Below are 23,886 nucleotides of genomic sequence, written 5' to 3' on the forward strand. Positions count from 1 at the left end.
GAGGTGTTGGCCCGGCGGGGAAGATGTTTTCTCCCAGGTCACGCCACGCGGGAGGTGTTGGCCCGGCGGGGAAGATGTTTTCTGACAGGTCACGCCACGCGGGAGGTGTTGGCCCGGCGGGGAAGATGTTTTCTGTCAGGTCACGCCGCCCGGGAGATGTTGGCCCGGCGGGGAAGATGTTTTCTGTCAGGTCACGCCACGCGGGAGGTGTTGGCCCGGCGGGGAAGATGTTTTCTGACAGGTCACGCCACGCGGGAGGTGTTGGCCCGGCGGGGAAGATGTTTTCTCCCAGGTCACGCCACGCGGGAGGTGTTGGCCTGGCGGGGAAGATGTTTTCTGACAGGTCACGCCACGCGGGAGGTGTTGGCCCGGCGGGGAAGATGTTTTCTCCCAGGTCACGCCGCCCGGGAGGTGTTGGCCCGGCGGGGAAGATGTTTTCTGCCAGGTCACGCCACGCGGGAGGTGTTGGCCCGGCGGGGAAGATGTTTTCTCCCAGGTCACGCCACGCGGGAGGTGTTGGCCCGGCGGGGAAGATGTTTTCTGTCAGGTCACGCCACGCGGGAGGTGTTGGCCCGGCGGGGAAGATGTTTTCTGTCAGGTCACGCCACGCGGGAGGTGTTGGCCCGGCGGGGAAGATGTTTTCTCCCAGGTCACGCCACGCGGGAGGTGTTGGCCCGGCGGGGAAGATGTTTTCTGCCAGGTCACGCCACGCGGGAGGTGTTGGCCCGGCGGGGAAGATGTTTTCTGCCAGGTCACGCCACGCGGGAGGTGTTGGCCCGGCGGGGAAGATGTTTTCTGCCAGGTCACGCCACGCGGGAGGTGTTGGCCCGGCGGGGAAGATGTTTTCTCCCAGGTCACGCCACGCGAGAGATGTTGGCCCGGCGGGGAAGATGTTTTCTCCCAGGTCACGCCACGCGGGAGGTGTTGGCCCGGCGGGGAAGATGTTTTCTGCCAGGTCACGCCGCCCGGGATGTGTTGGCCCGGCGGGGAAGATGTTTTCTCCCAGGTCACTCCACGCGGGAGGTGTTGGCCCGGCGGGGAAGATGTTTTCTGTCAGGTCACGCCACGCGGGAGGTGTTGGCCCGGCGGGGAAGATGTTTTCTGCCAGGTCACGCCACGCGGGAGGTGTTGGCCCGGCGGGGAAGATGTTTTCTGTCAGGTCACGCCACGCGGGAGGTGTTGGCCCGGCGGGGAAGATGTTTTCTGCCAGGTCACGCCACGCGGGAGGTGTTGGCCCGGCGGGGAAGATGTTTTCTGCCAGGTCACGCCACGCGAGAGATGTTGGCCCGGCGGGGAAGATGTTTTCTCCCAGGTCACTCCACGCGGGAGGTGTTGGCCTGGCGGGGAAGATGTTTTCTGCCAGGTCACTCCACGCGGGAGGTTGCTGAACACACGGGTATCTCTGTGGGATTCTGAGGTGGAGAGGCAGCACCAGGGTTTGCGAGTGTCCCGGTGACTGAACGGGAGCCTCGGCTCCGCCCCCGTGTGTCCTCCTGCCCCAGAAGAAATCCACCACGTTCTCCTGGATCTGAGTGTGGGAGGCCTGGGGCAGAACCGAAGTGGGCCCCCAGCATGGAGGTCGCTGGCTGGTTTAGCAGTTGAAGACTACAAGACGCGGGAGCAGAGCTAGGCCATCTGGCATATCGAGTCAGCTCCACCATTCCATTACGGCTGACTTCTGATCCTGCTCGTTCTCCTGCCTTTACCCAGTAACTATTGATGCCCTTACTAATTAAGAACGTCCACTTTAAATATACTCAATAACTTGGCCTCCACAGCCGTCCATGGTAATGAATTCCACAGATTCACCACATTTCGAGTGTTGAAGGGGTTGGACAGAGTAGATGTGGAAAGGCTGTTTCCCTTGGTGGGTGAGTCCAGGACAAGAGGCCACAGTCTTAGAATTAGAGGGCACCCATTTAAAACAGAGATGAGGAGAAATTTTTTAGCCAGAGGGTCGTGGATTTATGGAATTCGTTGCCACATACAGCTGTGGAGGCCCGATCATTGAGGGTTTTTAAGGAGGAGATTGACAGGTATCTAATTAGTCAGGCTATCAAGGGATATGGGAAAAAAGCCGGAAATTGGAACTAGATGGGAGAACAGTTTAGCTCATGGTGGAGTGGCGGAACAGACTCGATGGGCTGATCGGCCTGCTTCTACTCCTTTGTCTTGTAAAGAAATTCCTCCTCATCTGCTTGTGCCTGTGCTCTCTAGTCCTAGATTAGAATCATCCTCTCCATATCAAATCTATCCAGGCCTTTCAATACTCGATAGGTTTCAGTGAGATCCCGTCCCCAGTGAGTACAGGCCCACAGCCGTCAAACACTCCTCATGTTGTAGGCAGCCGGTGGTATCTCAAGAAGTAGAGTTCTTTGCGGTCTTGTCGCCAGCTGGTTTTATGACCCAGATCCTGATGATTTCCTACCTCCGTTGCTGTCCAACCAGTTTGCACAATAATGTACCCTGTTTGTTTTGCATACAGTGCAGACTGTTTCAGGGTTAGGCTGCCGACTTTCCTGCGTGGCCGGTTTCTGGGACCATCTCGGGCGGCTCAGCCGAAACGAAGGTCGGGGCGTGTGGGGTGCAGGTGAACGCTGCAGGTGGCGTTGCTTGGGGCTAGCTGGGGTCCGTGCATTTAATGTGCCAAGTGTCAGACCGCACCAGGCTTTCCCGTTCCCCCTTTTACCGGATACGAAGTAACACCCACGAAATGCTGGAGGAACTCAGCAGGTCAAGCAGCGTCTCCGGAGAGGAGTGAAGGATTCAGAGTGCATTTATCATCAAAGAGTGTATAAATTATACAGCTGTGAGATTTGTTTGCTTACAGGTATACACAAACCCAAACAAACCCAATTAATGGATAAAGATAAACAGCCAACGCCCAGTGCGCCAGAGGAAGGAGAAACAAACCATGTAAACGGCAGCTTTCTGAGCCAACAGCGAATCCTCCGATCCGAACCCCGGAGTAGGCCCGAAGCCTGGCTTATCAGTTCATCATATTAGCGGGCACGGAGCACAGCAGCGGGGACTGTCTTCACAGCCTCAGTGCCACGGAGAGAGGAATGGCCATTAGGGTTGATGTTTAGGCTGGGACTCATGAAGGGTCTCGGTTTGAAACGTCGAGTGTTTATTCTGCAGACCTGCATTGTTTGTTTGTGTGTGTGTGTGTGTGTGTGTCACTCTGAATACAACTCTCTCTGACATTCACTTGAGAGAAGTCCTTGCACCTGACCAGGTGATTCCCAATTGTACACCGACTGGCTGCAAATTGGCACGGTTTGCTACGATCCCTAGTTTTATGCTACAGAAAACACACCTGTGACTGTTTGTTTCACTCCTCCCTCACACATCCACTAGTACCTTTTGTTTGGTGTATGTGTGTGAAATAGTTTCCTACACTTACAGTCTGTCAGTACATTCTAGTTCACCTAGAGGGGCTGTCATTCTGTTTGATGCCGTGACTTCTGTACAGTTGGGGCACTTTGGAAGAGCCAGACAAAGACTTAAATTCCCAATGACTTTGGCAGTGAAACCGTGGAGCACAAGTGACAACTTGCTGGAGCAATTTGGTGGGTCAGGGAAATGGATAAGAATATAAGAAACAGGAGCGAGAGTAGACCCCCCCCCCCCCGGCCCTTTGAGCCTGCTCCGCCATTCAGTAAGATCATGGCTGATAGTCGACGTTTCGGGCTGAAAATGTGTATTTGAGTCCAGTCCAGAGGAAGGGTCTAGGCTCCGGGTGGACAGCCGACATCTTTCCTGCACAGATGCTGCCTGACTCGCTGAGTTCCTCTGCCGTTTTGTGGGCTCCTCCAGACTGTGGCATCAGCTGCATCTTTGTGTTGAAACGACGGTTGATGCTGCTCGGGATTTGTCAGTCAGTCGACAGTAAGACTAAAGGTCGAAAGATGAGCTGCATTTGTCATGTGTGTAGCAAAACACAGAGTGAAACGTGTTATTGGCATCAAATCAAATCAGCGAGGATTGTGCTGAGCAGCCAACAAATATTGCACCAATGTAATATGTTCACAGCTCACTGAACCTAACCCTAAATGTATACCTTTGGAATGTGGGAGGAAACCAGAGCACCAGGAGGAAACCCACATGGTCACGGGGAGAACGGACAAACCCCTCACAGGAATTCAAACCCTGTCTTCCAGCAGGCGCTGTAATAGCGTCACGCTGGGAGCCTGCTGAATCCCTATTAGCACTCTGATCTGGTTACCCTCCAAACAGGAATGCGGGTTAATTTTTGTGGGGAGCAGGTTTACCGAAGGTGAAATGCATTCTTGCTGCAGTACATTAGCTGACCTGACTCTTCAGGGCAGCCACGAGGAAGCGCGCACAGTGGCTCGGTGCAGAAAACCGTGGGGTGGAGGGACGGTGGGGTGCTGGGATGGAGAGGTGGGGGAGGGTGTGGAGGGATGATGAGGTGGAGGGATTGTGAGGGCAGGTGAGGTGGAGGGACGGTGGGGGAGGTTGTTGGGGGACGGTAGGGTGGATGGGTGGTAGGGGAAGGTGTAGAGGGATGGTGGGGGGAGGGTGTGGAGGGACGGTGGGAGAAGGTGTGGAGGAGGGACGGTGGGGGAAGGTGTGGAGGAGGGACGGTGGGGGAAGGTGTGGGGGGACGGTGGGGGAGGGTGTGGAGGAGGGACGGTGGGGGAAGGTGTGGGGGGACGGTGGGGGAGGGTGTGGAGGAGGGACGGTGGGGGAAGGTGTGGAGGAGGGACGGTGGGGGAAGGTGTGGAGGGATGGTGGGGGACGGCGGGGGAGGGTGTGGGGGGAAGGTGTGCTAGATTTGGGCAGGGGTGCATCAATGGAAGGTGCGTGAGGCCAACTGCTGACGGTCATGTTGTGTGAGGTTGAGTTAAAGTCGGGCAGTGCAGACTGGACATATGAGCAGAAATAGGCCACTTGGCCCAACGAGTCTGTTCTGCCATTTCATCATGGCTAATTTAATATCCCTCTCAACCCTCTTCTCCCTGTAACCTTTGACACCCTGACTAATCAAGTACCTATGAAACTCCGCTTTATACCCAATGACTTGGCCTCTGCAGCCATCTGTGGCCGTGAATTCCACACATTCACCACCCTCTGGGTAAAGAAATTGCTCCTCATTACTGTTCTCAAGGAATGTCCTATTCTGAGGCTGTGCCCTCTGATCCTGTACTCCCCCACTACTGGAAACATCTTCTCTACATTCACTCAATCTCGGCCTTTCCACAGGTTTCAATGAGAACCCCCTTCAATGTTTCACTGTCCAAAGTCGCACGTTAGCGACGGTAGATCCTGATTTCCTGGTGTCGGGCTGGATGATTTGCTCTCAGGGTTGTCGGTAGCCAGCACTACGTGGCTAGGATTTGTGTCACCTCATTCTGCCCTCTCTCAGAGCTGTCTTGCTTATTACCCTTTTGGTTGGTTGGTTGCAGTGGTTTTTAAACATTGATGGAAATAGGAATGATTGGGATAAAGAGGGGAATTGGATTGGCCACTTCAGCAGCACATAAAATGCTGGATGGGTCAGGCAGCATCCGTGGAGGGAAATAAATGTTCGACATTTTGAACTGAGACTCTTCAATAGGAGGGTGGCAGCAGCTGGAATGAAAAGGGAGGGGAAGGAGTACAAGCAAGCAAGTGATTGCTGAATCCAATATCAACAGTGATTTATTTAACTTCTGGTAATCACTCCCTTCTCATGTGGCCCCCTCACTTGCTCCCCTGCCCCCCTCACCTGACCTTTGCCTTTCTCTGGTTCCCCGCGGCCTTCAATTTCTGACTTGGCCCACTGTCCTCTCATATTTGATTCCTTCTTCTTCTGCCCTTCACATTTTCTACCCATCACCTCCCGGCTTCTTACTTCATCCCCTCCCACCGGCCTTCCCCCCTCACCTCCCACCGGCCTTCCCCCCTCACCTCCCACCGACCGACCTTTCCCTTCCCACTGACCTTCCCCCCTCACCTACCCACCAACCTAACCCCCTCCCCCTCCCACCGGCCTTCCCCCCTCACCTCCCACCGGCCTTCCCCCCTCACCTCCCACCGACCGACCTTCCCCTTCCCACTGACCTTCCCCCCTCACCTACCCACCAACCTAACCCCCTCACCACCCACCGGCCTTCCCCCCTCACCTCCCACCGGCCTTCCCCCCTCACCTCCCACCGGCCTTCCCCCCTCACCTCCCACCGACCGACCTTTCCCTTCCCATTGACCTTCCCCCCTCACCTCCCACCAACCTAACCCCCTCCCCCTCCCACCGACCGACCTTCCCCTTCCCACTGACCTTCCCCCCTCACCTACCCACCAACCTAACCCCCTCCCCCTCCCACCGGCCTTCCCCCCTCACCTCCCACCGGCCTTCCCCCCTCACCTCCCACCGGCCTTCCCCCCTCACCTCCCACCGACCGACCTTCCCCTTCCCATTGACCTTCCCCCCTCACCTACCCACTAACCTTCCCCCTCCCCCTCCCACCGACCTAACCCCCTCCCCCTCCCACTGACCTTCCCCCCTCACCTACCCACTAACCTTCCCCCTCCCCCTCCCACCGACCTAACCCCCTCCCCTTCCCACTGACCTTCCCCCCTCACCTACCCACCGACCTAACCCCCTCCCCCTCCCACCGACCGACCTTCCCCTTCCCACTGACCTTCCCCCCTCACCTACCCACCGACCTAACCCCCTCCCCCTCCCACCGACCGACCTTCCCCTTCCCACTGACCTTCCCCCCTCCCCCTCCCACCGACCTAACCCCCCCTCCCACCGACCTAACCCTCTCCCCCTCCCACCGACCTAACCCCCTCCCCCTCCCACCGACCTTCCCCCCTCACCTACCCACTAACCTTCCCCCTCCCCCTCCCACCGACCTTCCCCCCTCACCTACCCACTAACCTTCCCCCTCCCCCTCCCACCGACCTAACCCCCTCCCCCTCCCACCGACCGACCTTCCCCTTCCCACTGATTTTCCCCCCTCACCTACCCACCAACCTAACCCCCTCCCCCTCCCACCAATCTAACCCCCTTCCCCTTCCCACCGACCTTCCCCCCTCACCTACCACCGACCGACCTTTCCCTTCCCATTGACCTTCCCCCCTCACCTACCCACTAACCTTCCCCCTCCCCCTCCCACCGACCTAACCCCCTCCCCCTCCCACTGACCTTCCCCCCTCACCTCCCACCGACCGACCTTTCCCTTCCCATTGACCATCCCCCCTCACCTACCCACTAACCTTCCCCCTCCCCCTCCCACCGACCTAACCCCCTCCCCCTCCCACTGACCTTCCCCCCTCACCTACCCACTAACCTTCCCCCTCCCCCTCCCACCGACCTAACCCCCTCCCCCTCCCACCGACCGACCTTCCCCTTCCCACTGACCTTCCCCCCTCCCCCTCCCACCGACCTAACCCCCTCCCCCTCCCACCGACCGACCTTCCCCTTCCCACTGACCTTCCCCCCTCCCCCTCCCACCGACCTAACCCCCTCCCCCTCCCACCGACCTAACCCCGTCCCCCTCCCACCCACCGACCTTCCCCTTCCCACTGACCTTCCCCCCTCCCCCTCCCACCGACCTAACCCCCTCCCCCTCCCACCGACCTAACCCCGTCCCCCTCCCACCCACCGACCTTCCCCTTCCCACTGACCTTCCCCCCTCACCTCCCACCGACCTAACCCTCTCCCCCTCCCACCGACCTAACCCTCTCCCCCTCCCACCGACCTAACCCCCTCCCCCTCCCACCGACCTTCCCCCCTCACCTCCCACCGACCTAACCCCCTCCCCCTCCCACCAACCTAACCCCTCCCCCTCCCACCGACCGACCTTCCCCTTCCCACTAACCTTCCCCCCTCACCTACCCACCAACCCCCCCTCACCTCCCACCGACCGACCTTCCCCTTCCCACTAACCTTCCCCCTCCCCCTCCCACCGACCTAACCCCCTCCCCCTCCCACCGACCTTCCCCCCTCACCTACCCACTAACCTTCCCCCTCCCCCTCCCACCGACCTAACCCCCTCCCCTCCCACCGACCTAACCCCCTCCCCCACCGACCTTCCCCCCCTCATCTCCCACCGACCGACCTTCCCCTTCCCACTGACCTTCCCCCCTCACCTACCCACCGACCTAACCCTCTCCCCCTCCCACCGACCGACCTTCCCCTTCCCACTGACCTTCCCCCCTCCCCCTCCCACCGACCAAACCCCCTCCCCCACCAACCTTCCCCCCCTCACCTCCCACCGACCGACCTTCCCCTTCCCATTGACCTTCCCCCTCCCCCTCCCACCGACCTTCCCCCCTCCCCCTCCCACCAACCTAACCCCCTCCCCCTCCCACCGACCTAACCCCCTCCCCCTCCCACCGACCTAACCCCCTCCCCCTCCCACCGACCTAACCCCCTCACCTACCCACTAACCTAACCCCTCCCCCTCCCACCGACCGACCTTCCCCTTCCCATTGACCTTCCCCCTCACCTCCCACCGACTGACCTTCCCCTTCCCACTAACCTTCCCCCTCCCCCTCCCACCAACCTAACCCCCTCACCTACCCACTAACCTAACCCCTCCCCCTCCCACCGACCGACCTTCCCCTTCCCATTGACCTTCCCCCCTCACCTCCCACTAACCTTCCCCCTCCCCCTCCCACCGACCTAACCCCCTCCCCCTCCCACCAACCTAACCCCATCCCCCTCCCACTGACCTAACCCCCCCTCCCCACCGACCGACCTTCCCCTTCCCATTGACCTTCCCCCCTCCCCCTCCCACCAACCTAACCCCCTCCCCCTCCCACCGACCGACCTTCCCCTTCCCACTGACCTTCCCCCCTCACCTACCCACCGACCTAACCCCCTCCCCCTCCCACCGACCTAACCCCCTACCCCTCCCACCGACCTTCCCCCCTCACCTACCCACTAACCTTCCCCCTCCCCCTCCCACCGACCTAACCCCCTCCCCCTCCCACCGACCTTCCCCCCTCACCTACCCACTAACCTTCCCCCTCCCCCTCCCACCGACCTAACCCCCTCCCCCTCCCACCGACCGACCTTCCCCTTCCCACTGATCTTCCCCCCTCACCTACCCACCAACCTAACCCCCTCCCCCTCCCACCGACCTAACCCCCTCCCCCTCCCACCGACCTTCCCCCCTCACCTACCCACTAACCTTCCCCCTCCCCCTCCCACCGACCTAACCCCCTCCCCCTCCCACCGACCGACCTTCCCCTTCCCACTGATCTTCCCCCCTCACCTACCCACCAACCTAACCCCCTCCCCCTCCCACCAATCTAACCCCCTTCCCCATCCCACCGACCTTCCCCCCCTCCCACCGACCGACCTTTCCCTTCCCATTGACCTTCCCCCCTCACCTACCCACTAACCTTCCCCCTCCCCCTCCCACCGACCTAACCCCCTCCCCCTCCCACTGACCTTCCCCCCTCACCTACCCACTAACCTTCCCCCTCCCCCTCCCACCGACCTAACCCCCTCCCCCTCCCACTGACCTTCCCCCCTCACCTACCCACTAACCTTCCCCCTCCCCCTCCCACCGACCTAACCCCCTCCCCCTCCCACTGACCGACCTTCCCCTTCCCACTGACCTTCCCCCCTCACCTACCCACCGACCTAACCCCCTCCCCCTCCCACCGACCTTCCCCCCTCACCTCCCACCGACCTAACCCCCTCCCCCTCCCACCGACCGACCTTCCCCTTCCCACTGACCTTCCCCCCTCCCCCTCCCACCGACCTAACCCCCTCCCCCTCCCACCGACCTTCCCCCCTCACCTCCCACTGACCTAACCCTCTCCCCCTCCCACCGACCTAACCCTCTCCCCCTCCCACCGACCTAACCCCCTCCCCCTCCCACCGACCTTCCCCCCTCACCTCCCACCGACCTAACCCCCTCCCCCTCCCACCAACCTAACCCCTCCCCCTCCCACCAACCTAACCCCTCCCCCTCCCACCGACCGACCTTCCCCTTCCCATTGACCTTCCCCCCTCACCTCCCACCGACCGACCTTCCCCTTCCCACTAACCTTCCCCCTCCCCCTCCCACCGACCTAACCCTCTCCCCCTCCCACCGACCTAACCCTCTCCCCCTCCCACCGACCTAACCCCCTCCCCCTCCCACCGACCTTCCCCCCCTCACCTCCCACCGACCTAACCCCCTCCCCCTCCCACCAACCTAACCCCTCCCCCTCCCACCGACCTAACCCCCTCCCCCTCCCACCAACCTAACCCCTCCCCCTCCCACCAACCTAACCCCTCCCCCTCCCACCAACCTAACCCCTCCCCCTCCCACCGACCGACCTTCCCCTTCCCATTGACCTTCCCCCCTCACCTCCCACCGACCGACCTTCCCCTTCCCACTAACCTTCCCCCTCCCCCTCCCACCGACCTAACCCCCTCCCCCTCCCACCGACCTTCCCCCCTCACCTACCCACTAACCTTCCCCCTCCCCCTCCCACCGACCTAACCCCCTCCCCCACCGACCTTCCCCCCCTCATCTCCCACCGACCTAACCCCCTCCCCCACCGACCTTCCCCCCTCACCTCCCACCGACCTAACCCCCTCCCCCTCCCACCGACCGACCTTCCCCTTCCCATTGACCTTCCCCCCTCACCTACCCACCGACCGACCTTCCCCCCTCACCTCCCACCGACCGACCTTCCCCTTCCCACTAACCTTCCCCCTCCCCCTCCCACCGACCTAACCCCCTCCCCCTCCCACCGACCTTCCCCCCTCACCTACCCACTAACCTTCCCCCTCCCCCTCCCACCGACCTAACCCCCTCCCCCTCCCACCGACCGACCTTCCCCTTCCCACTGACCTTCCCCCCTCACCTACCCACCGACCTAACCCCCTCCCCCTCCCACCGACCTAACCCCCTCCCCCACCGACCTTCCCCCCTCACCTCCCACCGACCGACCTTCCCCTTCCCACTGACCTTCCCCCCTCACCTACCCACCGACCTAACCCCCTCCCCCTCCCACCGACCTAACCCCCTCCCCCACCGACCGACCTTCCCCCCTCACCTACCCACTAACCTTCCCCCTCCCCCTCCCACCAACCTAACCCCCTCCCCCACCGACCGACCTTCCCCCCTCACCTACCCACTAACCTTCCCCCTCCCCCTCCCACCGACCTAACCCCCTCCCCCACCGACCTTCCCCCCCTCATCTCCCACCGACCGACCTTCCCCTTCCCACTGACCTTCCCCCCTCACCTACCCACCGACCTAACCCCCTCCCCCTCCCACCGACCTAACCCCCTCCCCCACCGACCTTCCCCCCCTCACCTCCCACCGACCGACCTTCCCCTTCCCATTGACCTTCCCCCTCCCCCTCCCACCGACCCCCCCTCCCCCTCCCACCGACCTTCCCCCTCCCCCTCCCACCGACCTAACCCCCTCCCCCTCCCCCACCGACCGACCTTCCCCCCTCACCTACCCACTAACCTTCCCCCTCCCCCTCCCACCAACCTAACCCCCTCCCCCACCGACCGACCTTCCCCCCTCACCTACCCACTAACCTTCCCCCTCCACCCCCCACCGACCTAACCCCCTCCCCCTCCCACCGACCTAACCCCCTCCCCCTCCCACCAACCTAACCCCCTCCCCCTCCCACCAACCTAACCCCCTCCCCCACCGACCGACCTTCCCCCCTCACCTACCCACTAACCTTCCCCCTCTCCCTCCCACCGACCTAACCCCCTCCCCCTCCCACCGACCTAACCCCCTCCCCCTCCCACCAACCTAACCCCCTCCCCCACCGACCGACCTTCCCCCCTCACCTACCCACTAACCTTCCCCCTCCACCCCCCACCGACCTAACCCCCTCCCCCACCGACCGACCTTCCCCCCTCACCTACCCACTAACCTTCCCCCTCCACCCCCCACCGACCTAACCCCCTCCCCTTCCCACTGACCTTCCCCCCTCACCTCCCACCGACCGACCTTCCCCTTCCCACTAACCTTCCCCCTCCCCTCCCACCGACCTAACCCCCTCCCCCTCCCACCGACCTTCCCCCCTCACCTACCCACTAACCTTCCCCCTCCACCCCCCACCGACCTAACCCCCTCCCCTTCCCACTGACCTTCCCCCCTCACCTCCCACCGACCGACCTTCCCCTTCCCACTAACCTTCCCCCTCCCCTCCCACCGACCTAACCCCCTTCCCCACTGACCTAACCCTCTCCCCCTCCCACTGACCTAACCCCCTCCCCCTCCCACCGACCTTCCCCCCTCACCTACCCACCGACCTAACCCCCTTCCCCACCGACCGACCTTCCTCCCCACCTGTTTCACCTGTCACTGTCAGTTTGTACTCCTTCCCCTCCTGCCAGCTTCTCAATCTGGTGGTGGGCTTCTTCCCCACCTTCCTTTCTGGCCCTGATGAAGGGTCTTGGCCTGTAGTGTCGACTGATTTCTGCCCTCCGTAGATCACCTGACCTGCTGAGTTCTTCCAGCACTTTGTGCCTGTTCTAGATTCACGGCACCTGCAGAGTCTGTTTTTAAATTAGAGATACAGCATGGTAACAGGACCTTCTGGCCCAGCACGTCCACACAGGTGACCAAACCTACTAACCGGTACGTTTTTGTAATGTGGGAGGCAATCTGAGCACTCGGAGGAAACCCACAGGGAAACTCCTCACAGACAGAGGCTGAACTCAATCCGCGTCGTTGGCGTTGTAACAGCTGTGTGCTAACCGTTACACTATGTGCCGCCACGTGAGTGTCTGGGTTAGCCTCTTATTGCCTGGACAAGCAGATTGAATGGCCTGGAGGCAGAGGGTGGTGAGGGGGGGTAGGGGGACAGTGTATGTGAGAGAGGCTGCAATGATTCACAGGGATTGTTCCATTGCTCTCTCATATAACGTGCCTCTCTTTTTACAGAAGCTCTGTCAACGTTGTTGACCCTTCGCAGGAGTCGTTTGGGCCGACCCCCATGATTGTCCCCAGCAGCCCCACGGAGCAGGGTGGTGAGTCAGCTGTGGTTAAGATGTTTGCCCACTCGTGCTGCGTCCCTGATAGGAGGATCTGGGCTGTGATGGCGTGGAAGAAGGCTGCTTGGCCAGTCGAGTCCACGCCATTCCCTCCTCGTACGTGGCAGGTGGCTGCCATTCAGCCCTGAATCTCTGCTGGCCCTTTGGTAGAGCTCCATTGCCAGTCTCAATCCCACTCTCAGTCCCCTGTGGACCTGTGGAAAAATCTAGCTCTGTCCATTTGATTGAGTTCTCTTATTATTACCTTCTATACTTGATCACTTGCCACAAAATCGTAAATTATTTCTAAATCCATTTGGGAATTTGGATAGTGTTGAGAATACTGACCTTAACACCACAATACGTGGTTGAGATGGAATAGTCCAGTTGAGAGAGAGAGAGTGCGTGCGAGATAGATACAGAGTGCAGTTCCCCTAAGTAGGAAGGATGTTCGTAAGATTGAAAGCGTACAGAGGAAATGTTCTTGAGGCAGCGCCATCTGTAGATGCAGTCAGTGGTGGGGAGGAAGTGTCCACAGTGAACCGGATGTATTCACTATACCCTGCAGCCTCTTGCGTTCCTCACCATTGGAATTACTGTTCCAGGCTGTTAGGGTGCAAGAAAAGCTGAAGTGCTGAGAGATTTCAAGCTTCTGCTTGGTGCAGACACAGACTGGGAGGAGTGGTTTGGGGGCCGTGAGCAGCTCTGATGTGTTTGCTCTGACTTTTTGTAGAAGAGGAGCCAATGGACACTTCTGCACCCCTTGCCGATGTCGATGAGCCAGGAAAGCCGCCGTGTGAGGGAGAGGAGCTGATGGAAATGGACCAGCCTGAGCCAGCTTCTCCTCGGCCGCAGGCATCCACCCCAGTGTTGGCCTCAGCCCCCGCATTCACCCCCAGCCAGCTGGTTCCTGTGCCAACACTGCCCAATCTATCTCAAGTGAGTCCATAATCTGATGTTCCTCTCCTCGATGAGATGATCCTGTTACACAAACCAGCTGATCATAACAGTAGAATTAGGCCATTTGGCCCATCGAGTCCGCTCCAGCATTTCATCATGGCTGATCAATTCTCCCTCTCAATACCATTCTCTTGCCTTCTCCCCATAATCTTTGACATCCTGACTAATCTCTGCCTTAAATATACACAATGACCCGTCCTGCTCAGCCGCAGCGGCAATGAATTCCGTGGATTCACCACCCTCTGGCTAAAGAATTTCCTCTTCAACTCCGTTCTAAATGGCATCCCTTTATTCTGAGGCTGCGTCCTCTGGTTTCAGACTCACACTGTAGGAAACACGCTCTCCAAATCCACTCTGTCAAGGTCCTTCAACATTCAATGAGGTCCCCTCTGATTCTCTGAAGTTAGTACAGGCCTAGAGCTCCTCATATATAAACCCTTTCATTCCTGGAGTAATTCCTCTCCAACACCACTGCATTTGTTTTTAGATGAGAGGCCCAAAACTGCTCACAATACCCCAAGTGCGGCCTCACCAGCGCTTTATGAAGCCTCAGCATCACATCCTTGTTTTTATATTCTAGTCCTTTTGAAATGAATGCTAACATTACATTTGCCTTCCTCACCGCTGACTCAATCTGCAAGTTAACCCTTTGGGAGTCCTACACAAGGACTCCCAAGTTACTTCGCACCTTGAATTTTTGAATTTTTTTTCCCATTTAGAAACTGGCCTATGTCTTAAACCTTCTGTCAAAGTGCGTGACCGTACAATTCCTGACACTGACACTTCTCTGCCTCTTCTTCTAACCCGCCTAAATCCTTCTGCAGCTTCTCTGCTTGCTCGGCATTATTTGCCCTCCACCCAGCTTTGTATCGTCTGCAAACTTGGCCACTCAATTCTATCATCCAAATTATTGACATGTAACGTATAAAGAAACTGTCCCGACCCCTGCAGAACACCACTAGTCACCGGCAGCCAGCCAAAAAAGGCTCATTTATTCTCACTCTGCCTCCTGCCAATCGGCCACTGCTCCATCCATGCTAGTATCTTTCCTGTTAAACCATGGGCTCTATCTTGCTAAAGAGCCTCTTTTGCGGTACCTTGCCAAAGGCCTTCTGAAAATCCAAGTACACAATATCTATGGGTCTCCTTTGTCTGTCCTGCTTGCTATTTTTTCAAAGAAGTCCAACAGATTTGCCAGGCAAGATTTTTCCTTAAGGAAACCTTGCTGACTTTGACCTCTTTTATCACGTCCAACCAGTACCCGGACACCACGTCCTTAACAATGGAGTCCAACATCTTCCCAGCCACTACAGTCAGACTAATTGTCCTATAATTTATTTTCTTGACCTCTCTCCCTTCTTCAAGAGTGGAGTGGTATTTGCAATTTTCTAGTCCTCTGGAACCATGCCAGAATCTAGTGATTCTTGGAAGATCATTAATAATGCCTTCACGATCTCCCCGACTACCTCATTCTGAACCCTGGGGTATAGTCTATCTAGTCCAGGTGACTTATCCACCTCAGACTTCCCAGCAGCTTCTCCCTAGTAATAGCAATTACCCTCACTTCTGCCCCCTGATGCTCCTAAGCTTCCAGTGTACTGCTGTTGTCTTCTACAGAGAAGATGATGCAAGAGTTTGTTGGCATTTCAGTGTCCTCCATTCCTACCTCTCCAGCATCATTTTCCAGCAGTCTGATATCCACTCTTCCATCTCTTTAAAGGGGAGGAAGGAATCCTGTGAGATTCTTTTTAACTTTGCCTCTACTGCTTTGTCCACTAGGTGAGATTTTTCCCTCCAGATGTTGACTTGCTTGTCTAACTGCAAATCTTCTCTTTTTTTTTTAAAGGATTTTTTTATGCCCACTCCAAGTCTGACAGAAAACGTTAACAGCAGCAGAGGGGTTAAATCCACCCGAGCTCAGGCAGAGTGTCAGGCGAAGGCACCGGTGCAAGAGGAGGGAGATGTGCGATCGGACAACAGATCAGTAGTGAAGGAGCCTGAGGCTTTGGGTGCCAGGAAGATGGTTGAGGGATCGGGGGAGCCATTTGAGCTGAGGCTGTCCACCAGCCAGTGGACACAGCCGATGGAAACGGACGAAGGTGCCAATCTGGAGGACAGCGAGGCTACGCAGGTTGAGGAGGGGATTACCACAGAAATCGTTGTGGTAGGTCAGTTGGAGGAAACCCAGAATCTTCACCTGCGGTGGACTGGAGAAAGCCAAGCAACCTCGTCCCATGTTCCTGACGGACATACCCTTGAAGAACCTGGCACCGAACCCAGAGAGAAAGCTGAAATGAAGGAGCTGAGAACCGGTGGAGCGTCCGAGAGGTCGGAGGGGTCTCAGCCACCGCCGGCGCCTCAGTCTCAAGGCGTGGCGGTCCACCCTTCCCTGGAGGGGGCAGACTTGCCCAGGGACACATTAATAGCAAAAGCAGCGATTGTCAGCAAGAGGCCAGTGGATGAGGGAGAGGAAGGGTCTGTGTCACAAGGTGAGAAACAGGGATGTCTGGGTCCTGTTGACCACAACATTGAAGAGGGGACTGATGGAGGGATCCTTCAGGCGTCCCAAAGCCAAGTGGACTCTGGAACAATTGACAAGGAGGGCGAACCCATGGAGCAGGACACTTGTGACTCAGTTAACGTCCTGTCCAGAGGAAGCTCACATCCACACGGTTTGGAAAGGTCGCAGCCTCCAACTGCAGGTAATGAAAGGAGGGAACGCTCCGAGGAGGACAACTGCGTGGGAAGCCACGTTGCCCTAGGCATCAATCCGAACGAGGACAAGGAACAGAGCAGTGGGTCCCACCAGGTCTTGGAGCCCTCGCAGGGGAGCTGCCCGATGCCTCCGGGGCAGCAGCAAGGCGTCCCAGGCGGCTGCCGGTCCTCGGGTGCAGGAGGCGCAGAGGCAGCGGGCCCCGGGAGGGACATCCGAGTGGAGCTGGTGGTGAAGGTGCACGCCGATGATCCGGGCAGCCAGAGTGCAGAGAGCCCCCGACAAGAGCCGAGGGACGCGGAGACTTGGAACCACCGGAAGGCCGTGGAGGGACTGCCTCGGCCCAGTGGTGTCGAGCCTTCGACTGGGAGCCTGAAGGAGGAGAGTGAGGGGGAGCTGGCCGGGCGAGCGCACAAGCAGGGAGCTGAAGAGAACCGGTCGGTGAAGAGCCCGCTGGACAGCTCTGGTGGTGGGTAATGGGACGCGGTCCGTCTGTGTCGTGGTCTGGTTCGTGTAAGGGATGAACCTCTGGTGGAAGAAGAGGTTGTGATTGAATTGCTAGTAAGGAAGTCATGCACATGTTAGCATTTATTTCCAAAGGGCTAGAAGACTTTATAAAGTTCACTGTAAATTTATTATCTAATACATTTATGTCAACATGTACAACCCTGAAATACTTCTTGCAGGCATACTGAATAGATCCATAATAGAATAATAACCACAATAGAGACAATGAAAGCCCACACCAACTTGGGTATTCAACCACTGATAACCCAGTGTTGTAGACCTTAAGACCAGAAGATATAGGAGCAGAATTAGGCCATTTGGCCCATCAACTCTACGCCGCCATTTCATTGCTGATCCAGTTTTCCTCTCGGCCTCTATCTCCCCTCAAATCTCTTCTTGCCTTGACGAATCAAGAATCTAGCAATCTCTGTTCTAAATATGCATAAAGACTTGGTCTCCAGCTGCCTGTGGTGAAGAATTCCACCAGATGCACCAATCTCTGGCTAAAGAAATTCCTCCTCATCTCCATTCTAAAAGGACACCCCTCTACTCTGAGGCTGTGTCCTCTGGTCTTACAACCCCCCCCCCCCCCCCGCCCTCCACCATAGGAAACATCCACTCTGTCAAGGCCTATCAGCATTTGATAGGTTTCAATTGGGTCAGCTATCATTCTTCTGAATTCTAGTGAAGACAGGCCCAGAGCCATCAAACTCTCTTCATACGACAAGCCATTCAATCCTGGAATCAACTTTCCTTTGAGCCTTCTCGAGTTTCAGCACATCCTTTCTAAGATAAAGGGTCCAAAACTGCTCACAGTACTTTGAGTGAAGCCTCACCAGTGCTTTATAAAGTCTCAACATTACACCTTTGTTTTTATATTCTCGTCCTCTTGAAAGGAATGCCAACATCACATTTGCCTTCTTCACCACAGAGTCCACCGTGCATTTAACCTTTAGGGAATTCTGCACAAGGATTCACAAGTCCCTTTGCATCTCAGTTTTTTGTATTTTCTCTCTGTTTAGAAAATAATTAACCCTTCCATTTCTTCTATTAAAGTGCATGGCCATGCACTTCCTGACACCGTATTCCATCTGCCATTTCTTTTCCCATTCTCCTAATTTGTCTAAGTCCTGTAGCCTCTCTACTTCTTCAAAACTATCAGCCCCTTCACCTATCTTCGTATCAAACTTTGCAACAGCCATCAATTCCATCATCCAAATTATCGACACATAACATAAAAGGAATCGGTCCCATCACAGACCCCTGTGGAACACCTCTAGTCAGCGGCAGCCAATTAGAAAAGGCTCCCTTTATTCCCACTCTTTGCCTCCTGCCAATCAGCCGCAGCTTTACCATTGCTAGAATCTTTTCTGTAATACCATGGGCTCGTAGTTTGTTAAGCAGCCTCATGTGCAGCACTTTGTCAAAGGCCTTCTGAAAATCCAAGTACACAAAATCAACTGATTCTCCTTTGTCTATCCTGCTTGTTATTTTTTCAAAGAATTTCAACAGATTTGTTAGGCAAGATTTTCCCTTGAGGGATCATGCTGACTACGGCCTATTTTATCGTGCCTCCAAATACCCTGAAACCACAGCCTTAACAACTGACTCCAACATCTTCCCAACCATTGAGGTCAGACTAACTAGCCTCTTGTTTCCTTTCTTCTGCCTCACTCCCTTCTTGAAGAGCGGAGTGACATTTGCAATTTTCCAGTCTTCCAGGACCATTCCAGAATTTAGTGATCCTTGAAAGACCGTTACTCATACTTTCACAATCTCTTCAGCCACCTCCTTCAGAACACTGGGCTGCAGACCACCTGGCCCAGGTGACACTTATCTACCTTCAGACCTTTCAGTTTCCCGAGACCTTCTCCCTGGTAATGGTAACTTCACACTCTTCATGACTCCTGACACTTGGAACTTTCCCCAAACTGCTATTGTCTTCCACAGTAAAAATTGATGCAAAACAGTTATTTAGTTTGTCTGCCATTTTCTTGTTCCCCTTTACTGCCTGTCTATCATCATTTTCCAGCAGACTGATATCTACCCTTGCCTCTAATACACTTTATGTATCTGAAGAAACTTCTGACATCGTCTTTTGTATTATTGGCTGGCTTACTTTCGTATTCCATCAATGGTCAGACTACATTTGGAGTATTGTGAGCAGCTTTGGGTCCCATATTTAAGAAAGGATGTGCTGCCACTGGAGAGGGCCCGGCAGAGGTTTACAAAAACTCTGGGCCTGTACTTGCTGGAGTTGAAGAATGGGGGGGGGGGGGGGGGGTGTCTCATTTAAACCCACCCGAATATTGAAAGGCCTCAATAGTATGGATGCGGAGAGGATGTTTACAGTAGTGGGGGATTCTGGGACCAGAGGGCACAGACTCAAAGTACAAGGGCATCCCTTCGGAAAGGACACGAGAAGGAATTTCTTTAGCCAGAGGGTGGTGAATGTGTGGAATTCATTGCCACGGATGGCTGTGGAGGGAAAATCTTTGGGTATATTTGACAGGGAGGTCGGCAGGTTCTTGGCTAGTAAGTGCATTGAGGTTACAGGGAGAAGGCAGAAGAATGGGGTTGCTGGGGATAATGAATCAGTCCTGATCAAATGCAGAGCCGCGTTGATGGGCTGAATGGCTGATTCTGCTGCGGGTCTTAGTCGCCAGCTGGCGGCGGTTAAGATTTGGTGCGTTAGCGGGTCCGCGCGGCGGCCTGGTGAGAGGGTCACAGTAACTTTGGAGCCAGATACCCAAGGTGGAGAGGAGGGAGGGATCCAGGGCAGGAGGGAGTGGCTGCTGGAGGTGGTCGGTACAAACCTTCTAGCCCAACGAGACTGGTGGGTGACACTGGGTACGTTCTGATTCGATTTTAAAGTTTTGCAAAAAATCCATTTTCACGAGTGCAGCAAAGGTAATGAGCCTCTGGACTCGGGGTCCTACGAGGATATTTGGGAAGGGGGTGGGGGCATTGTTCCCTCTAGCATGTAAAGACCCGTGTGCACAGGCGGGCTGGATGGTTTCAATCCACACGTAGCGTTAGCTCCACAGAGCATGAGGGGTGGCCGTGGGGCCAGATGTTGCTTCTGTTGCCGGCTTCCTCGGCCCATTTCCTCCTGTTAACGTTTGTCTTTTCCCGTTACCCTCTCCCCCACCCAGAAATTCCATTCCACTTCACGCTCCCGAAGGAAGGTGACATCATCCGGCCCGTTAGTGGCGCCACCCCACCTCTCGTCAGCAAGTTGAAGCCCGGTCCTCGGCACAGCACTCCCATCGGTAGGTTCACAGCTTAACTCGTGAGGATGCCGGCCATTCAGCTGATCCACTCCATGCTGGTGATATCTCTCCCCTCCTCCCCACCTTCCCCAATCTCTCTAAGCCTCTTTCTTGCCTGTTTTTACTCCAGTTCTCCTTTTCCGTGCTTCATGAGAGGAGTTAAGAGGGAAAATAAATCGGCAATGATTTATCAAGACTCCTCTTGGCTGCCTGACATGGCCAGGACAACTCCACCAGAGAATCATAAAGCTTTATAACACAGAAACAGGTCCTTTGGCCCATCTAGTCCATGCTAACCCAGTCTTCTGCTTAGTCCCATGTACCTGCACATGGACCTCTCATCCATGTACTTATCTAAACTTTTCTCAAATCTAGTATTGGACCCATTATCTGCCACTTCCACTTCTCCGGTGTGTTCTTGCACCCCGGGAACCGGCAAATTGGCCTGGATTTCACCTCGGAAATCAGTAGCTGTAAGATCAGAACCTTTTCTCTTTCGCTGCGCAGAGCTTGCAGTGCGTTGCATGGAAACCAGCGATGCCACGCCAGGGGACACCATGGCAGCCGGCGACGTGATGGTGGATGTGAGCCAGCAGGCCTCCCCGAGTCAGGAGTCTCTCTCCGTCTCGGCGACCAACAGCAAGCTGTGCCTGCGGATGAGGATGGAGACCCCCGTCGCAGAGGAGGGAGACCACTCGGAACTCTTTAGTCTAGAAAGTAAGACGAGGGCAGGGTGTGGGGGTGATCGTGGCATTCCTGTCCTGTACCTAGAGGGAACGGAAGGCATGTGACCAGTCTCCCAGCATCACCCTCCCCGTACACGCGGGGCTGTGTCTGCTCTGGTGCCAGACTTTGCATTGACACAGGCCCCGTGTGTAGGTATTGAGGAGCGTAATAGACTGGCATACGCTGGTCCTTCTGGCCCAGTGAGTTCACCCAATTGCACCTACTAACCCCTACGTCTTTGGAATGTGAGAGGGAACCGGGGCACCCGGGGGAAACGCACAAATTCCTTACGGATGATGACAGTAACTGCACCGGAGCCGCTGGTGCTGGAATAGCTTTATACTAGCCACTGCTGGGAAAAGGCCAGCCCGTCCCTTGCAAGGAGCGGGGTTTGGGGTGCGAGTGGGAATCACGGGCAGGACAAAACGCTACGGCAGTGGAGCAGGCCCTTTCACCCACAGGGTCTCACCAAACCCAGTGCTGAATTAAACCACATGCGAAACATGATAAATATCCTTCATTACCTGTGTATTCAAATCTCTAAATCCCACTGTTGTATTTCCTCGAAAGCCCCCAAATTGCTACTTGCCTCCACTGTCGTATCTGCCTCCATCAGTCCATACCAGGCACCCACCTACCTCTCTGCAAAATAACTTGCCCCACACAACCCCGATAAACTCTTTCTCCATCTCATCTTAAATGTATGTCCTCTGGTACTCAACATTTCAACCCTGGGGGAGGATTCTGGCCTTATCTATCCCTCTCTCAATTTTATAAACTTCTCTGGGGTCCCCCTTCAGCCCACGATGTTTCATCAGACCCGATGCTGGAGAAAACTAAACCTGTTCTGCCAGTATCCCTCCGTTCCCTGTCTACAAACCTCTCCGATATCGCTTTTGTAAACACGAGAGGTTCTGTGGGAGCAGGAGATCCAGAAATGATGACTCTTCATCCCTCTCCATAGACGCTGCCAGTCCTGCTGAGTTCCTCCAGCATTTTGTGCGTGTTAAACATCAACATCGTAACTCTTTTCCCCCACTCCCCTGTCAGCGTGTTCCAGGCAACCGCCCCTCTCTGTGTTTATGGGGAGACTCACCCGGCCCATCTAAACTTTCCCCTCACCTTCGATTCGTCTACCCTGGCGGAGCACTCTCACAGTCCAGCCTGCTTGACCCTACGATGTTGGCACCTTCTGTCTGTGCTTTGTTTTCTGGGCTAAGGGAGATTTAATCTTATCACTTTGAGTGTGCCTGATGCTAAAGGGGATCCCAAAGCGGCTGCCTGATCCGCTGTACTCTGCTGGGAGAGAAGCCTCCTCAACTCCCTCAGGCTAGTGAGGAGGAGCTGCCTGTGTGTTACATAATTGATACATAATTCCTTGTGAAATATGAAGGCATATGGGCACGGACTGTTTGTCCTCTCAATGTGCACTGATTGCTTGTTTGCTAGAACTGGTGACCTGTACTTGTGACCTGTAGCTGGTGACATGGTTTCTGGTGTCTGCTTCCCGGCCATTTCCCACGTTTCACCCTTCTCCTGCCTCCTTCAGCTTCCTCTTCCCCTTCATTCCCCTTCCCTCTCCTCTCTCTCTGATTCCCTCCCCTCCCTTACCCCGTTCTGATAGCCAAGAGATGAGTCAGTGTGTGACGTCGGTGTCACTATTAATCTCTCTCTCTCTCTCTCGTGTTTCCTCCCCACAGAGCCCGTGTTGTCCAGAGAATCAACGTCTGCTGCTGGTGTGGTTGCCAGGTAACTGTGACTCTGATTCCACCCGCTGGTCTTGTAGAACAATGGCCGCCCTGTTTTACCCCCGTCTCTGCCTCTGGACAGGCAGTGAGTTCTGAATTTGTGCAGATACTCTGATGTAGTTTGGAGAGGGGAATCTTTGTGTTGTGAAGTTTCTGGGCCTGAACCATGAAAGTTCTGTTTGCTTCACTGCTGTTTTCCCCGGGTTTCTTGAGAGTGACCCAGCTGTGGAATGGTCTTCACACCATCGAAAGAGTCCAACATCTGTAGATGATGGAACTCCAGAACAAAGGCAAAAGCACAATCAGCACCAGCGTAGGAAAACGCCATTAGCTCATCTGGTTAGTTATGGAAGTAGGCCATTTGCTGCTGGGCACCGTCACCCCATTAATCATCCAGTTATCCAGCTCTGTGAATCATGGTTCCACGTTCTCCCCCTCTTTCTATGTAAAGGAGATTTTCCTGAATTCCCAATGAGAATTGTTGGCAAACAGGACTTACTACTGATCACCCTTGAGTGGAAAAGTCTGCTCCCCGTGGAGCCTTCCACAACAGGAGAGCCCTCGGCTGTCTCTCTCTGGGAGATGGAGTCCAAGTCCAAGAGGGAGTTCTCCTGGTTTCTTTCCCCTTTCTAGAAAAAAGTACAGTCGACATTTCAAGCCAAGACCCTTCGACAGGACCCTAAAAGTCTCGCCGAAGGGTCGCGACCCGAAACATCAACTGTACTCTTTTCCGTGGATGCTGTCTGGCCTGCTGAGTTCCTCCAGCATTTTGTGTGTGTGTTGCCCACATGATTCCAATAGCAACTTTCCACAGCTTCAGGAGATGCCCACGCACTAGCAGCCAGTCCTGTTCTTTTTGAGGTGCCGTAATGAGTCTGTTTCTGCACAGCGAGATCGCAGAGCTGCATTGTGATTTGGTCCAGAACATCTGTTGGTGAGTTTGGTTGAGAGTAAATATTAGGCCTCGGTTTGCAGCCTGGCTGCTCTGACAATGCA

At 56.1% G+C, this 23,886-nt stretch overlaps 1 protein-coding gene across 5 annotated transcripts in view; it reads left to right on the plus strand.

The window, feature by feature from the left end:
* Positions 1 to 23,886, plus strand: part of tp53bp1 (tumor protein p53 binding protein, 1) — a 76,456-nt gene that overhangs the window by 25,296 nt on the left and 27,274 nt on the right. For 4 of the 5 annotated variants that reach the window (XM_059945957.1, XM_059945959.1, XM_059945960.1 and 1 more), the window contains exons 10-15: positions 12,876 to 12,961; positions 13,698 to 13,903; positions 15,771 to 17,106; positions 20,300 to 20,416; positions 20,924 to 21,133; positions 22,843 to 22,891. In XM_059945957.1, coding sequence (XP_059801940.1) covers positions 12,876 to 12,961; positions 13,698 to 13,903; positions 15,771 to 17,106; positions 20,300 to 20,416; positions 20,924 to 21,133; positions 22,843 to 22,891 — 2,004 coding nt within the window. The remainder of the gene's footprint in view (positions 1 to 12,875; positions 12,962 to 13,697; positions 13,904 to 15,770; positions 17,107 to 20,299; positions 20,417 to 20,923; positions 21,134 to 22,842; positions 22,892 to 23,886) is intronic. The other variant, XM_059945958.1, reaches the window with a different exon arrangement.

Source organism: Hypanus sabinus, chromosome 21, assembly GCF_030144855.1.
Source record: "Hypanus sabinus isolate sHypSab1 chromosome 21, sHypSab1.hap1, whole genome shotgun sequence".
Classification (NCBI taxonomy): Eukaryota; Metazoa; Chordata; class Chondrichthyes; order Myliobatiformes; family Dasyatidae; genus Hypanus; species Hypanus sabinus.